At 43.8% G+C, this 15,478-nt stretch overlaps 1 protein-coding gene and 2 long non-coding RNA genes across 19 annotated transcripts in view; 2 read left to right on the top strand and 1 right to left on the bottom strand.

The window, feature by feature from the left end:
• Window positions 1-1,530, top strand: part of lamp5 (lysosome associated membrane protein 5) — a 5,076-nt gene extending 3,546 nt beyond the window's left edge. The window contains exons 5-6 of the mRNA XM_086019856.1: window positions 1-109; window positions 611-1,530. The exon at window positions 1-109 is cut by the window's left edge and continues 80 nt beyond it. Of these exons, the coding sequence (XP_085875982.1) occupies window positions 1-109; window positions 611-792 (291 nt within the window). The 3' untranslated portion in view covers window positions 793-1,530. The remainder of the gene's footprint in view (window positions 110-610) is intronic.
• A 1,657-nt stretch (window positions 1,531-3,187) lies between these two features.
• Window positions 3,188-8,057, top strand: LOC147128132 (uncharacterized). 13 transcript variants are annotated; one of them, XR_015083914.1, is made up of 12 exons: window positions 3,188-3,211; window positions 3,331-3,434; window positions 3,584-4,818; window positions 4,924-5,061; window positions 5,712-5,755; window positions 5,829-5,935; window positions 6,035-6,358; window positions 6,444-6,544; window positions 6,726-6,837; window positions 6,923-7,428; window positions 7,545-7,690; window positions 7,758-8,057. It is a non-coding gene; the product is annotated as an uncharacterized LOC147128132 (long non-coding RNA). The 13 variants fall into 13 exon arrangements; XR_015083909.1 differs by having other exon boundaries at window positions 3,188-3,434; window positions 3,584-3,706; window positions 3,809-4,818; XR_015083906.1 differs by having other exon boundaries at window positions 3,188-3,434; window positions 3,584-3,745; window positions 3,809-4,818.
• A 3,575-nt stretch (window positions 8,058-11,632) lies between these two features.
• LOC147128131 (uncharacterized) lies at window positions 11,633-14,923 on the bottom strand. 5 transcript variants are annotated; one of them, XR_015083930.1, is made up of 6 exons: window positions 14,610-14,923; window positions 14,299-14,459; window positions 13,210-14,227; window positions 12,270-13,104; window positions 11,841-12,181; window positions 11,633-11,768 (listed from the first exon to the last, which is right to left on the bottom strand). It is a non-coding gene; the product is annotated as an uncharacterized LOC147128131 (long non-coding RNA). The 5 variants fall into 5 exon arrangements; XR_015083933.1 differs by having other exon boundaries at window positions 11,841-13,104; window positions 13,210-13,267; window positions 13,519-14,227; XR_015083931.1 differs by having other exon boundaries at window positions 11,841-13,104; window positions 14,299-14,541.
• Window positions 14,924-15,478: the final 555 nt, after the last annotated feature.

Below are 15,478 nucleotides of genomic sequence, written 5' to 3'. Positions count from 1 at the left end.
CAGACGCTGACCCTCATCAGCAGCGACCACCAGAAAGGCGTCACCGTCCACATGTACGACATCCAGATTCAACCCTTCGACATGACGGCGGACTTCATCTTCAGCGAGCGTGAGTAACACAGTACACAGTAGCTAGGATGTGGGACCCGGACTCGGTGGGATATATTCCAGCCACTCTAGGCTTTAAGCGGCTCATTTTTGCAGCGCAATAATGTCATTATAGTAGTCATAAGAAAGATACTGGATGAAGTAGCATCCTTTATCCCTGGTCGTGGGAATCATATTTGATTGACAGTTGACAGGTGAGCGAGGCATGATTTCATTATATTCAGCGGATTTCTTTTTTTTTTTTTTTTTTCATTTAAATATGGCAGTGTTGTTCACAACACTCTTCTCCGTAGTGTGTGAAATTCACTAGACGTTTGTTTTCACTTTGACACAATTTTGTGCCATTTCTTACAAAAATGTATTTCGTATTTCGCTGGACTTAATGTGACCAGAAAATGTGAACAAAATATTGAGCCTATTTCCTGCGAAAAAATGTGTCTCTGAATCATTTTCTGCTTTTTCCTACTAAATTAGCACGTTTTTTTTCTCGTCATGCACTCAGCATACAAGTGCATCATGGACCAGCGCGAGCGCCTCGAGGAGACTCTGCCGCTCATCCTGGGTTTCATCCTGGCGCTGATCATCGTCATCACGCTGACCGTCTACCACTTCCACCTCAAGCTGAGCGCCAGCAGCACCCCACCGCAGCTACCGCGCGACCGCTCCATGTACAAGAACATGTAGAGGACTTCCTTCCGCACCCGGAGCATCTCCAGCCTTGCATGGATTGCGGCACAAAACGCTGCGCATTTTGAAAGCCATCTGAGCATTTATTCCATATCCTTTAACATCCACGTACGCTCTTTGCCCTCACTTGTAAGACACTCGTAGAATGTGTTACTAGTAAAGCCCTTTACGCTTTTATTGATGAGTGACATTGTAAAATTCTTCGGGTTAGATTCTAGCGCCTCACCGGTAGTAATAGTAGCGCGCGGAGGTGTTTGATTTCACAATTTCCTTGTAGTTGGATAGCAAGAATAGGGAATAAATGCTCTCACCAGTTTCCATGGCGCCTGTCTCTTTAAGTGACATCATCATCCTCCTTTACAAATATCAATGGCTGTGTTGGAAATTACTCCCTACCCACATTATAGTACTCTTAATAGTTGTAATGCTGTTCAAAGGTGTAGTAAGTTTACCATAGTGCCCTCAATGTATGGGAATCATCACTATGGATTTTTTAAATTATTATACAGGGCACTCTATAGGGGGTAGGGAGTGTTTCCAAACCACGTTCTCTAAAATTTGTCGTTTCCTCGCTGCTAAAAGTCATCTAGTGTTGTCATTTCTTGTTGCTTTTGGAGTGTGTGTGTGTGTGTGTATATCAAACACAAAAGGAAGCAAGCCTGATGAAATACAAAAATGTGTCAAATGTTATTTTCCTCGAAAACTATGCATAAAAACCTCTGCTGAAAACACTGATTGTTGTCGTGGTTTTTTTTTTCACACCCTCATTGTCGTCTTGAAGGCATTGTCAAAGAGATAGATTAGTGGAGTTTGTGCACAGATGAACTATTGATTTTGTCATCTTAAGTTGAAAGCAGTATTTTATTACATCCAGCTGAAATCACTCGGGGCGATTTATGTTCATATCAAGTTTGGTTATGTTGCATTCAGAGCTAGGCAGTCCCCCATTTTTGGGGGTGGGGCCTGACAAATTTTTAAAAAGGGCTGGACTAAGCATGGCTGGAAGTGGATTTTAGTCCGGCCCATTAGTCGGCCCTCATGCATGTGACGTGGTCGCGAGGCGGCCAAATTTCATCTCAGTTTACTCGGTGAAAGGCTTCTTTTTAGGCTTCTTTCTACTCCCGCGTCGGCGCAAACGACAACTGCCGCATTGATTCACGTGACCGACGCATTGTGCTGTTGGCGACAGGTCTGCAACACATGCCACGCACACATCAGGCCGAGGCCGGAAGGGTACCCAGGTCAAGGGTGGAGCGTCGCGGCCGGACCGGCAAAAAAGGGTCAAGTGCCCAGCTCTGGTTACATTTGTGGGGTTTTTTTGTGCACTTCCAGCATTGTTTCCAGTGTGCCAGTGCTAGTGTTTTATTGAGTGACGTGTCGTCGAAGGCTGAGAGATTAAGAGGAGAAGCTCCTCTCTGCCGTCCCGCCTCAATCAATATCTCATTACGCCACAAAGCACTCGCAGCACACAAAGACAAATAAGACCATAAATTACGACACCTCCTCCCTCTCCGTTTGTTTCTTGGCTCTGGGCTGCTGTGGACTTTTTAGGAGTATAGCAAGGAGTTTAAAAAAAAAAAAAAAAGGCGACCATGTCTATAGTAAGGCGTGTTTTGGAGTATAAAAAAACCCCACCATTAATAGTAAGGAGTTTTTTGGAAAAAAAAAAACCCAGACCATGTAAATATAGTAAGTTCATTTAAAAAAAAACAAAAAAAAAAACAAGACACCTCGTTTTTCGAAAAAAAGGTAAGGGTATATACCCTTACCCCGTTTTTTTGGGGGAAAAAAAAACGCTGTACTATATTTTGCAAAAAAAACCGACCATGTATAGTAAGGCGTTTTTTTGCGAAAAAAAAAACCCCGATCATGTATAGTAAGATGTTTTTTGGCAAAAAAAAAAAAACCCGACCATGTATAGTAAGGCTATAGGAAGGGTCCGCGTCTCTTTTGGTCATTGGATGTTACGTTTGAAATAAGATATCAAAAATTGAAAAACGACTCCTTATTTGATTTTTGTTTTAATATCAAGCTACCAAAATTGAAATACGGCTTGATTTTCCGTATGCTCCACTACCCAAATAAATAAATACATTTTTATAAATAAGTCTGTATGTATGTATGTATGCATGCTTTCATGGATGACTAAGGAAATCATAATGTATTCATTCACATTTGACTGTAAATCAGAGTATTTTGCCTTTTTTTTTTTTTTAATAAAAATGCCAACCACTCCGTTCTTTATGGCGTGTGATTCACTTTCACATTCGTGGCATGAAATTGAGGCAACAATTTCCACGCTAAACCAAAGCAGTCATCGTGACAGCTCGGTCACTGGGTGGCGCTAGTGTGCATAACGCTGTTGAACAAGCAAAAGAATAAGATTGGCGGACGCGGATCGTCGACCTGTTTCCAGGTAAGTGAGGACACGAGCTAATGTTTGTCGTTTGTTGCAGGATTTGCACACTTGAGGAACGTAACAGCGTTTGACGTTTGAGCATAGCACGTCACAATTCACTTCTTCGCTTGATCTAGCAGCGCCGTTGAATAAGATGAAAAAAACGCTTGGCTTGGCGTCAGGCCTGCAGGTCAATTGGCGACAGGTGTGCACGACGGGAATCATCGCCTACGGTCCGCAGGTGAGGCAAGATGGCGACCGTGAACATGCGAGCAAATGTTTGTTGCAATGACATTTTGCTTGTTGCAGGATTTGCACACTTGAGGGACGCAACAGCCGTTGAGGTTTAAGCACAGCACGTCACAATTCACTTCTCTTTGCTTGATTTAGTAGCGCCGTTGAATAAGATGAAGAAAAAAGGAAAAAAAATGGCTTGGACTGGTGCACATGACGGCAGGCCTGCAAGTCAATTGGCGACAGGCGTGCACGAGGGGAATCACGTGCATTGCACAGGTGAGGAAAGATGGCGGCCGAGCGCGTAGCATTTTGCAGGTAAGGTGAGCAAATGTTTGTCGTTTGTTGCCGTTTCTCACAATGACAGTTTGCTTTTTGCAGGATTTGTACACTTGAGGGAAGCAACAGCGTTTGAGCGCAGCACGTCGCAATTCACTTTATTTTGTTTGATTTCGCACATTGTGCTCTTGAAATATTCTGTTACAATTTCACATGTTTTTGTTTTGTTTGTTTTAAAGCTGGCCAGCTTTTTTCTTTCATTTTTTTTAAATGACAATGACTTTGTACTTGGCAATTGAACTGTCAGGTTTTTTTGTTTGACAAATTTTGAGTGTTTATTGAATATGGTGTATTTTATTTCAGGGGGTATCCAACCGTTTATTTCCTGGTCTTATGAAGTTTACTGTCAGGGTCTAAAATGCTTTATTTTTTTATTTGTAACGCTTCCCCCCACCCCCACCCCCACCCCCCCTGCGTGTGTCTATTAATGCGGTGGGTTATTCACCAATGTGCAATGTACTTTGGGTACTTATTTGGGTGTTTGTTGTTTTGCAACACTTGTGAATGGTTTTGTCTAACATGACGCCGATTGTCACGAATTGCATTCAAACCCTTTTCGCTCCAAATAGTCAAAAATCGCGACTATATTCTAATACTGCCGGTTGAAAAAAAAAAAGACCAATGCACTCGGAGGAACCTTTTTTGCTAGCATTCATTTCTCTGCTTTCCGGTGACATTTCATCGTATATGGACGACTAAACTACGGGACTGAAGCTTGGATGATCTGTCCGCTTTTAAGGTAAATTGTGCTAAAATGAAAATATCAATGCTCTTATGTACCTGGATAACTAACATAAAGCAGAATGCCAATAAGTAATTCTCAAGAAATGTCACAGATTCTGTTTAATGCTACTTTAACCACAATGGTGTATTTCCAGCAGCGGCTTTCAACACTCGCATGCTTTTTATTTTGCCAGCCACTCTAGTTGGTATTTGTAATTACAAAAATAACCTGAGTTGAGTTCTAAACGTAATTTCTGTTGATTGTTTGTAGAACTAAAAAGGAATGCAGGATTCTTCAATACAAAGCAAGCAGGAAGACCTCAGACCAGGTGAAAATAAGTCTACACTTTCAGCTCGTTCGACATTTCTGTATGGAACTGTGTACACGTTGATTCCATCTTGTCTAAACTGATTTCTTTTCTTTTTTGTCTTAGTTCGATTGGAAGGGCCAGACTGTACAAATGTGCAACGTTTATCCGTGCCTCAAACTGTTCCGTGAATTCCACAAGTGAGCTGAAGTGACATGCTCACTGTCCACACTGAAAAGTCCCTCAAACTCAGTGGGAGGAAAGGCAAGTCAACTTTTTTTTTTTTTTTTTGCTGACAAATGTAGTCATCAAGAAGCTGTGTGCAGTGGAGGGGTTTTTAGGGTGGACTCGGTCAGTGATCAACACAAATACCGGGACAAGATGGGAGGTCAACCGCCTCGTCTTTAGGATTCTGCGCTGATTGACGGGACCCGGTCGTGAGGAAGAACCGCTTCCCTGCTGTGATTTGACTCATGAAATGGAGTGTTGTGGCGTTTTTGTTTAACGCTGCGTCGTGTGAAATGTTGCCCACTCGGGCTCCGTAGCGGATTGGTCCCTCAATCTCTGGTCCCTCCTCCAGGTTTCTTCTGCAAAGCTGGCCCAAATGGAGTTTGGAGTCGTTCGGCGTTTTGCATTTCGTCGGCTGTTGAGACACTTTTGTAAACAAATACAGCTTGACTTATTGCAGGTTGGCCAAGCAGCTGGAGCCCAGAGTGTCAAACAACAGCAGCGTGATGAGTACAAATGCAGAGTAAAGATGAAATTGTGCTTGTTTTGTAGGTATGAAAGGGAAGGCTGGACAAGCTCACCACATACATGGAGATTGAACAAGTGTTTTGGTTCAACATTGTACTCTACTCGGATGTTTATTTTTCAAAATGGCTGTTTTCTACGAAATTGTTTTATGTTGCAAGGTGGAGCGGGATGGGCGAGAGGCGCCAAGATCCACCGGATGAGGGTAGTGAAACCAGCAGATATGAAAATGAAATAAAAGCAGAACTCCATTTCGATTTTGCTTGTTTCTATTGCAGTGTGAAGAAGCTGCTGTGGCCGGGCGACGCCAGAGAGAACAGGAGCAGTGTAATGCCTAGAAATGAACAAAAGCAGCTTCGTAGGGTGGAAGAGGAGCTGGGCAGAGGTAACAAAGCACATGGCAACCGGCACAACTGTGTTTTTTTTTTCCGTTTAGGTAAGGAAAGTTGAGAAATGGCAATAAAGCTTCGGGCTTCTGTTTTAGGCCAAACAGCAGAGCGTCGTACTCGCCACCTTCCTCCTGTCCGGCTGAGTCGCGGCTAAGCCCCAGTCGCCGCCTACGACTGCTGGAGCGCTTTGCTCTGCGCCGCCCTCGACCTTCAGCGGAGTGGTCGTCACAAATGTGGAGCTCTTCAAACGGGCGGAAATCACCGACAGGCCGTCTTGCGCTCGCCCGAAGCTTCGTCAGATCTTGTCATGTCTTTGTGTACTTTTTTTTGTTTGTTTATGCAGCACCACATTGTGTTAAATGTTGCCGCCCGCTCATCCGGGAACGGGTTCCTTCCGCCGTCCGCGTTCACTTCACGAGGTGCTGATCAGGGGGTGCGGCTAAGCTTGGTCCACTGTGGTTTTGCTTGAAGGGCTCCACGAATGCACTTGACTTGTTGTTGCAGGATGGAGAAGGAGCCAGACGAAAGGCTGGACCAAGGTCACAAAACACATGGCGACTGAATCAATAAGTAGTCTTTGGGTTGAAGATTGTAATCCACTTGTGGTATGTTTTAATTAAATGTATTCGTACTTTACGTCCTGTGTTTTATGTTGCAAAATGATGTCTGAGTGGGATGGGCGAGAGGCACAAAAATGGACCAGACCGGGGTCATGAACCCAACGAAGACACCATTGAAATAAATGAGAAAAATGCTAGCAGTCCTTTTTTTTTTTTTTTGTTGCAGTGCCAAGAGGCCGCTTGGGACACCAAGTCAAACCAGCAAAAAGTAGAAACGCACAAAAGCGGTGAATGTGGTGTCTTTTGCTGAGTGGAAGAGGAGCCTGATGAAAGGAAAGGTGGGCAGAGGTAACAAAACGCAAAAATGGAAAATTAATATACAAGGGACACTAACTACAAATGCGATTTATTTTTGGGTTGCAGAGCTCGGATGGAGCTGGACGGGATGAGGTCAAGCAGCGGCTTAAAGGGTGCCTGTAAATGGTGAACATGAGGGGGCAGAGTAGTGAGCTTTGGGGTTTGCCTTGGTTGAGCGTAGGTCATTGTTGTAGAAAAGATCTGAGAGTGTACAGTTTCCCCCCCCACCCCCGGAGAAGATGGTTGTCAGGTTGAGTGCTCTTTGGCAAAGGATGTTGGAGATGGTCAGGTGGTTGTTTAGCATGTCTGGATCCAGAGCAGCTTTTGTTATTTGAGGATGTCAATTTGAAAGTTGGTGTCTACTGTTGAGGCAGGCGTCAGTCATAATGATCAACACAAATAAATGTTTATGCTTCAGGGTTGTGGAGGCGCCGCACCCTACCAGGGTCATGAGTACAAATGAAGTGACCTGCACACAACTACCGGTGTTTTGTTTTTGCAGTTGCACGACAGAGAAGGAGTCAGATGGGTCAACAGTCAGCTGGATTTGACGGTCTCGCATTTGGCTAGCGGTGAGCCTGCAGTTGACGTGAACCATCGCTAAATTTTTAGCCATGATTGGTTGTCATTTTTGTTCTGATTCATATGAACTCGTGACATACAACTGCGGGTACATCCTCTGTTGCAGCAGCAGGGTGGAGAAGCCGCTGGGTGCGAGAGTCACCTGGGAGAACCACAACAGGGTGGCGCACAGTGACCGTTTTGTTCTTGTCGCAGAAGGTCATCGAGGTGATGAAGAATGGCTCCAAGATGAACAACGTCTCGGCCCTTGAGGTGAGTGACAAAGTCGTGCGCGTTAACACGGATGTCAGGGCCTGTTACGAGTCTTTCTTTTTCGCAGCGTTCCCCAACGAGAGGCGCTGGCGCTCGGACAGCAATGCGCCAAATCGAAAGGGAGAGTATGTTTTTCCTTCTTCCACTTGGTGTGTTTGTCTCCTCTGTCACTAATTCACTGGGTGTGCACTGACAGCATTTTGTACCGAGCCGTGCGTCAGGGCAATAATACTTTGTTGGAGTAACTTGCTCTCTGAAATATTGTTTTGAAAAGGTTTGTATTTTATTTTGTCTGAAGCAACATGTAAAGTGTCCTATTGTATGTTCCAAATGTGCCTCTGTACTTGAATTAAAATTGTGAAATGGTCTCCTTTTTTTTTTAAAGCGGAAGTCAACCCAAGCATTTTTTTTTTCAAGAATGTTCCCAGCAGGTGTGCATAGTGGCATTTTCCTAAAAGTTCCATAAGGCATTTTAAAAAAAAAAAAAAAAAAAAAAATGCCAAAGTTGCCAAAATCTCATTTTTGAGGGGGGTACAACAATTTCGTTGCAATTGATTGTTTAGTGCGAGTTGTCTGTCATCTTTTTATCATGCTAGTAAGGTGTTTTTTTTGTGAGAACGTGGTAAGGGTATAAGGTGTTTTTTTTCGGGGCTGGTGTGGGGGGTGGTTAAAATAAAATGACCGTGTGTATATATAGTAAGGCGTTTTTCTTTTGTCTTGAGTTAACTACAAATCATGGCTAGTATATATACTGTACATGTGTGTGTATATGCAGTGGGTGTTAAATTTGAAGTCTCATTACAAATGTCGCCTGAAGTGCATTCAATTCGATTTGTTTATATCTGCAGACACCCTGATTAATTATTTTCTCGATAGTGTCAGTTATTCCTCATTACATTGCGCACTCTTGTGCTTACACACTTTTGTCTGATAATTGTTTTCCCAGTTAAGGGATAGTGATGGTAAAAAAAAGAAATGAACACATCCCATGAGACACCAGTCAAAAGATACTTTAGGCGGTTAGGGTCGGTTGTAAGCATTGCAGACACATGACATGTTACGGCGGGGCTCGAACCAATGACCTCACGCGAACAAATTCCGGGTGATTCCTCTCGGCCAACTGAGACCTGACGTTTGTTTTTGAGCTACAAAAAATATTATCTACTTCTGTAAATGCAAAAGGCTAACGTGAAATAAAACACTGTTATAGAAGAGAAGGGAAGTTTTCATCTATTTATTGCAATTCTAGTGCTAGGATTGTGGTTAGTACATAGATTGCACATTTTAATGGTTAGGGTTAGTTACACATGCCGGACGGGTAGGGTTAGTTACATTCATTATTACATTACATTCACAGACATGAGACGGTATGGCGGGGCTCGTACCCTGGATCTCAGGTGTACGAACCACAGACGCAATCCTCTCGACTAGCGAGGACCTGAGGACAACCGCCGCTCCTCGTCCATTCATCCTCAACTATTGTACGCGGGCACCACTTGGAGCTTGACAAAGGTAAAAGTGTGCAGCGACCGATCAACCGCCACAGCCACCGTGGTCGAGTGGTTGACGTTACAGTGTGGCAAAGTCTCGGACGCTGGTACGAAACCCCGTGCTTCCAATGGAGACTGGAGGCAGTAAACACTAACAGGCATCCTGAATGTCCATGGGTTGCTCAAAAAGTGTTGAGTCATTTAAGTTACACAGTGGTTCTTTTTTGGGGAGGTTAGTTAGAATGTGGGCGGGACAAGGTGGGGCTACGTCTCACCCAGTCCCGCCCATCCGGGGGCCACACCAAAAACACCTCAGCCACTCCCTACCCTACCAGTGCATGCCCACTTCTTATGTCATTACTAAGAAAGACGCTAGTAGGGTAGGGGCCGGCCAAAGGCCGGCCCCTACCCTACTAGCGTCCTTCTTATGTCATTATTAAGAAAGACGCTAGTAGGGTAGGGGCCGGCCGAAGGCCGGCCCCTACCCTACTAGCGTCCCTCTTATGTCATTATTAAGAAAGACGCTAGTAGGGTAGGGGCCGGCCGAAGGCCGGCCCCTACCCTACTAGCGTCCTTCTTATGTCATTACTAAGAAAGACACTAATAGGGGAGGGGCCGGCCGAAGGCCGGCCCCCACCCTACCAGCATCCCCCTGGTCTCCACTAGCGACCCTCTATTGTCACTAAGGGGGACACCAGTGGGGTAGGGGCCGGCCTTCGGCCGGCCCCTACCCCACTATTGCCTTTCTAGTCTCTACTAGTGACCTTCTATTGTCACTAACTACCCTACTAGTGTCTTTCTATTGCCATAATTAAGAAAGACAACATTAGTGACTTTCTATTGTCATTATTAAGAATGACACTAGTAGGATAGGGGCCGGCCGATGGGCGGGACTGGTTGAGGCCACGCCCCACAGCATTCTAACTAACCTAAGAAAAAAATAATCAACGTCATATTTAACTTACTGAGCAACCCATGGACATATGTGAATGCCTATAGATGTTGACTGCCTCCAGTCTTCATTGGGGTCACGGGGATTCGTACCAGCGTCCGAGACTTTGCCGCACTGTGACGTCAACCACTCGACCACGGTGGCTGCAGCGATTGATTGGTCGCTGCTCACTTTTACCTTTGTCAAGCTCCAAGTGGTGCCCGCGTACAATGGTTCAGGATGAATGGACGAGGAGCGGCGGACGTCCTCAGGTCCTCGCTAGTCGAGAGGATTGCGTCTGTGGTTCGTACACCTGAGATCCAGGGTACGAGCCCCGCCGTACCATGTCATGTATAAATGTCTACGCAATGCATGTAACTAACCCTAACCGTGTGTATGTGCAGCTAATCCTAACCATTGAATTGTGCAATGTATGTTACTGACCATAATCCTAACACTGACATCCCTTCCATTGCAATTAATTGATGAAAGCTAACTTTCTCTTAATTAGCGGTGTAACATTTAGTGTTAGCCTTTTGCATATAGACAGGTACATATTTTTCTTTTTTGTAGCTCAAAAACAAATAATGCCAATTACCAGAGAAAAGAAACCTTCCACCTATTTTAACCCCAACCGTATAACTGTCCAGTGTGTATTGCACTTTGCAATGCACATCAGTGTGCGCAATGTAATGAGGAATAATTAACTCTTGACAAAATTTTTCAGGGTTTCCGCAGGTAACGGCAAATCAAATTGAATGAACTTCAGTGACATTTGTAATACAACTTTAAATTTAGCACCCACTGCATATACACACGTACAGTATATATACTAGTTATTTCTATCCCCCCCAAAACAAACACCTTACTATACATCGACTTATTTTTCCCCCCAAAAGGCCTTACTATACATGGTCTTTTTTACACCCCTCAAAAAACACTTTACATCTTTTTCCTCCCCCAAAAAATGCCTTGCTATACATGGTAGTTCAGTTTAGTAGAGTTGGGCAATATGCTGACGTATATCGCACCTTAAATTAAAATTTGATTTTAGTAACATTGCCCACGAAATGCTGGAGGGTCTGCTCGATGAGCCGTCCGCCATTTTGTCTCCAACGCCATGGTGTATGGATAAAAAAAAAAGGCAGGAATTGAGCAATTCTGGTCCAGCCAAGAGGAATGTGATTACGATGGAAACGAAACTGTCCGTCATCAAAAGGTCGGAGAAAATCAAGATGCAGACAAACATTGGCCATTTAGAAATTTAAATGGTATTAAAGAGTTAATTCCACTTTATGCGGAAATTCGGGCTTCATAAGCCGAGGACCTCTTGTTTTGTCACTTTTATTCTCAGACCACTCGAAACCACATTACAATTTTAATTCAAGTACAAAAACACATTTGGAAGATACAAAAGGAAGCTCCAGACAAAATAAAATACAAACATATCAAAACAATATTTTTACAGCATTGTTGCCTTAAAGCACAGCTCAGTCCAACCCCCCCCCACCCCCATGAAGCAGTCAGTGTTGGTTAGTGCACACCCAGTGAATTAGTGACAAAGGAGACAAACAAACCAAGTGGAGGAACAAAGACGTATACTCTCCCTGTTACGTTGACCCTTCGCTTTCCAAGCGCCGTCGGACCCTCCTCCACGCTGCAACATCAAAAACAGAATATTTTGTTTATAGGTCAATAGTCACTCATTTCCTTGCTGTTCCTACTTTACCCGTCTCATTGCTCATCCTGCAAAAAATCCAGTTGTGCGTTTGTCACCCTGAGTGTGTGCTTGGGCGATTACTCTCATCTGGTGGTTCTTTGCAGCTTTTTTTGGCCATCCCACTCCACTCCACTGACGTCCACCAACACAGCCTGCAAGTCATCAACAAGGCAGGGAAGAACGGAAAATAGAACCGGACAACAACAGGACATGACTGATCACGGCCGAAGCCCTCATGAAGGTTGAAGTCGACTGCAGGGGTGCGAAACGGGCACAGTCGGCCGCAGTGGTTCCATGCTGGTGATCAGCGGCCGTGTGTTTTGTGACCTGGGTCTGGCTCCTTCTCCACCCTGCAACAACAAGTCAAGTACGTTTGTATTGAGGGAGCAAAATGGAGTTCTGCTTTTATTTCATTTTCATATCTGCTGGTTTCACTACCCTCATCCGGTGGATCTTGGCGCCTCTCGCCCATCCCGCTTCACCTTGAAACATAAAACAATTTCGTAGAAAACAGCCATTTTGAAAAATAAACATCCGAGTAAAGTACAATGTTGAACCAAAACACTTGTTCAATCTCCATGTGTGTGGTGAGCTTTGTCCAGCCTTCCCTTTCATACCTACAAAACAAGCACAATTTCATCTTTACTCTGCATTTGTACTCATCGCGTTGCTGTCGTTTGACACTCTGGGCTCCAGCTGCTTGGCCAACCTGCAATAAGTCAAGCTGTATTTGTTTACAAAAGTGTCTCAACAGCCGACGAAATGCAAAACGCCGAACGACTCCAAACTCCATTTGGGCCAGCTTTGCAGAAGAAACCTGGAGGAGGGACCAGAGATTGAGGGACCAATCCGCTACGGAGCCTGAGTGGGCAACATTTCACACGATGCAGTGTTAAACAAAAACACCACAACACTCCATTTCATGAGTATAATCACAGCAGGGAAGCGGTTCTTCCTCACGACCGGGTCCCGTCAATCAGCGCAGAATCCTAAAGACGAGGCGGTTGACCTCCCATCTTGTCCCGGTATTTGTGTTGATCACTGACCGAGTCCACCCTAAAAACCCCTCCACTGCACACAGCTTCTTGATGACTACATTTGTCAGCAAAAAAAAAAAAAAAAAAAGTTGACTTGCCTTTCCTCCCACTGAGTTTGAGCGACTTCTCAGTGTGGACAGTGAGCATGTCACTTCAGCTCACTTGTGGAATTCACGGAACAGTTGGAGGCGCGGATAAACGTTGCACATTTGTACAGTCTGGCCCTTCCAATTGAACTAAGACAAAAAAGAAAAGAAATCAGTTTAGACACGATGGAATCAACGTTTACACAGTTCCTTTCACAAATGTCAAACGAGCTGAAAGTGTAGACTTATTTTCACCTGGTCTGAGGTCTTCCTGCTTGCTTTGTATTGAAGAATCCTGCATTCCTTTTTCGTTCTACAATCAACAGAAATTACGTTTAGAACTCAACTCAGGTTATTTTTGTAATTACAAATACCAACTAGAGTGGCTGGCAAAAAAAAAAGCATGCGAGTGTTGAAAGCCGCTGCTGGAAATACACCATTGTGGTTAAAGTAGCATTAAACAGAATCTGTGACATTTCTTGAGAATTACTTATTGGCATTCTGCCTTATGTTAGTTATCCAGGTACATAAGAGCATTGATATTTTCATTTTAGCACAATTTACCTTAAAAGCGGACAGATCATCCAAGCTTCAGTCCAAAAATGGCAGCGTAGCTTAGTCGTCCATATACGATGAAATGTGACCGGAAACCAGAGAAATGAATGCTTGCAAAAAAGGTTCCTCCGAGTGCATTGGTCTTTTTTTTTTTTTTTCAACCGGCAGTATTAGAATATAGTCGCGATTTTTGACTATTTGGAGCGAAAAGGGTTTGAATGCAATTCGTGACAATCGGCGTCATGTTAGACAAAACCATTCACAAGTGTTGCAAAACAACAAACACCCAAATAAGTACCCAAAGTACATTGCACATTGGTGAATAACCCACCGCATTAATAGACACACGCAGGGGGGGTGGGGGTGGGGGTGGGGGGAAGCGTTACAAATAAAAAAATAAAGCATTTTAGACCCTGACAGTAAACTTCATAAGACCAGGAAATAAACGGCTGGATACCCCCTGAAATAAAATACACCATATTCAATAAACACTCAAAATTTGTCAAACAAAAAAACCTGACAGTTCAATTGCCAAGTACAAAGTCATTGTCATTTAAAAAAAAAAGAAAAAAGCTGGCCAGCTTTAAAACAAACAAAACAAAAACATGTGAAATTGTAACAGAATATTTCAAGAGCACAATGTGCGAAATCAAACAAAATAAAGTGAATTGCGACGTGCTGCGCTCAAACGCTGTTGCTTCCCTCGAGTGTACAAATCCTGCAAAAAGCAAACTGTCATTGTGAGAAACGGCAACAAACGACAAACATTTGCTCGTGTGCTCACCTTACCTGCAAAATGCTACGCGCTCGGCCGCCATCTTTCCTCACCTGTGCAATGCACGTGATTCCCCTCGTGCACGCCTGTCGCCAATTGACTTGCAGGCCTGCCGTCATGTGCACCAGTCCAAGCCATTTTTTTTCTTTTTTCTTCATCTTATTCAACGGCGCTACTAAATCAAGCAAAGAGAAGTGAATTGTGACGTGCTGTGCTTAAAACCTCAACGGCTGTTGCGTCCCTCAAGTGTGCAAATCCTGCAACAAGCAAAATGTCATTGCAACAAACATTTGCTCGCATGTTCACGGTCGCCATCTTGCCTCACCTGCGGACCGTAGGCGATGATTCCCGTCGTGCACACCTGTCGCCAATTGACCTGCAGGCCTGACGCCAAGCCAAGCGTTTTTTTCATCTTATTCAACGGCGCTGCTAAATCAAGCGAAGAAGTGAATTGTGAAGTGCTATGCTCAAACGTCAAACGCTGTTACGTTCCTCAAGTGTGCAAATCCTGCAACAAACGACAAACATTTGCTCGTGTGCTCACTTCCCTGAAAACAGGCGACGGTCCGCGTCCGCCAATCTTTTTCTTTTGTTTGTTCAACAGCGCTATGCACACTAGCGCCACCCAGTGACCGAGCTGTCACGATGACTGCTTTGGTTTAGCGTGGAAATTGTTGCCTCAATTTCATGCCACAAATATGAAAGTGAATCACACGCCTGTTCAACCATAATTCAAAAGCTATTTCTGAGTTTCATTAGTTAATATGTATTAAAGTTTTCTTTGTTTTTATTGCCTTTCTTATATCATTATTACTATTATTATTATTTTTATTATTTTCTTTAACAGGGGATACCAACAATTTTCTCCAGGTTACAATACAGTTCACGATATCATCTTCAGGTGCTATGCTGTTGCCTTCCCCTAGTCCCTATGACAAAAGCTTTCGGTGACAACTTCCGGGTATCGAAAACATATGTAATATGAGCCGTATTTCGATTTGTGTCTCGTGATATATTCTATTTTCGTTTTAGAAATAAAAATTGAACATCAAACTGTTTTTAGACATTTTCTTACTCGTTCCGGACACTAAACTAGAAAATCAAGCTGTATTTCAATTTTGGTATTTTGATGTTAAAACGAAAGTCAAATAACGAGTCATTTTTCAATCTTTCAATCTCATATCAAACGTAACA

The sequence above is a fragment of the Filicampus tigris genome, chromosome 20 (genome assembly GCF_054856515.1).
Source record: "Filicampus tigris isolate MCC_2025a chromosome 20, RoL_Ftig_1.0, whole genome shotgun sequence".
Taxonomy (NCBI): Eukaryota; Metazoa; Chordata; class Actinopteri; order Syngnathiformes; family Syngnathidae; genus Filicampus; species Filicampus tigris.
This window is presented reverse-complemented; position numbering and strand designations above follow the sequence as displayed.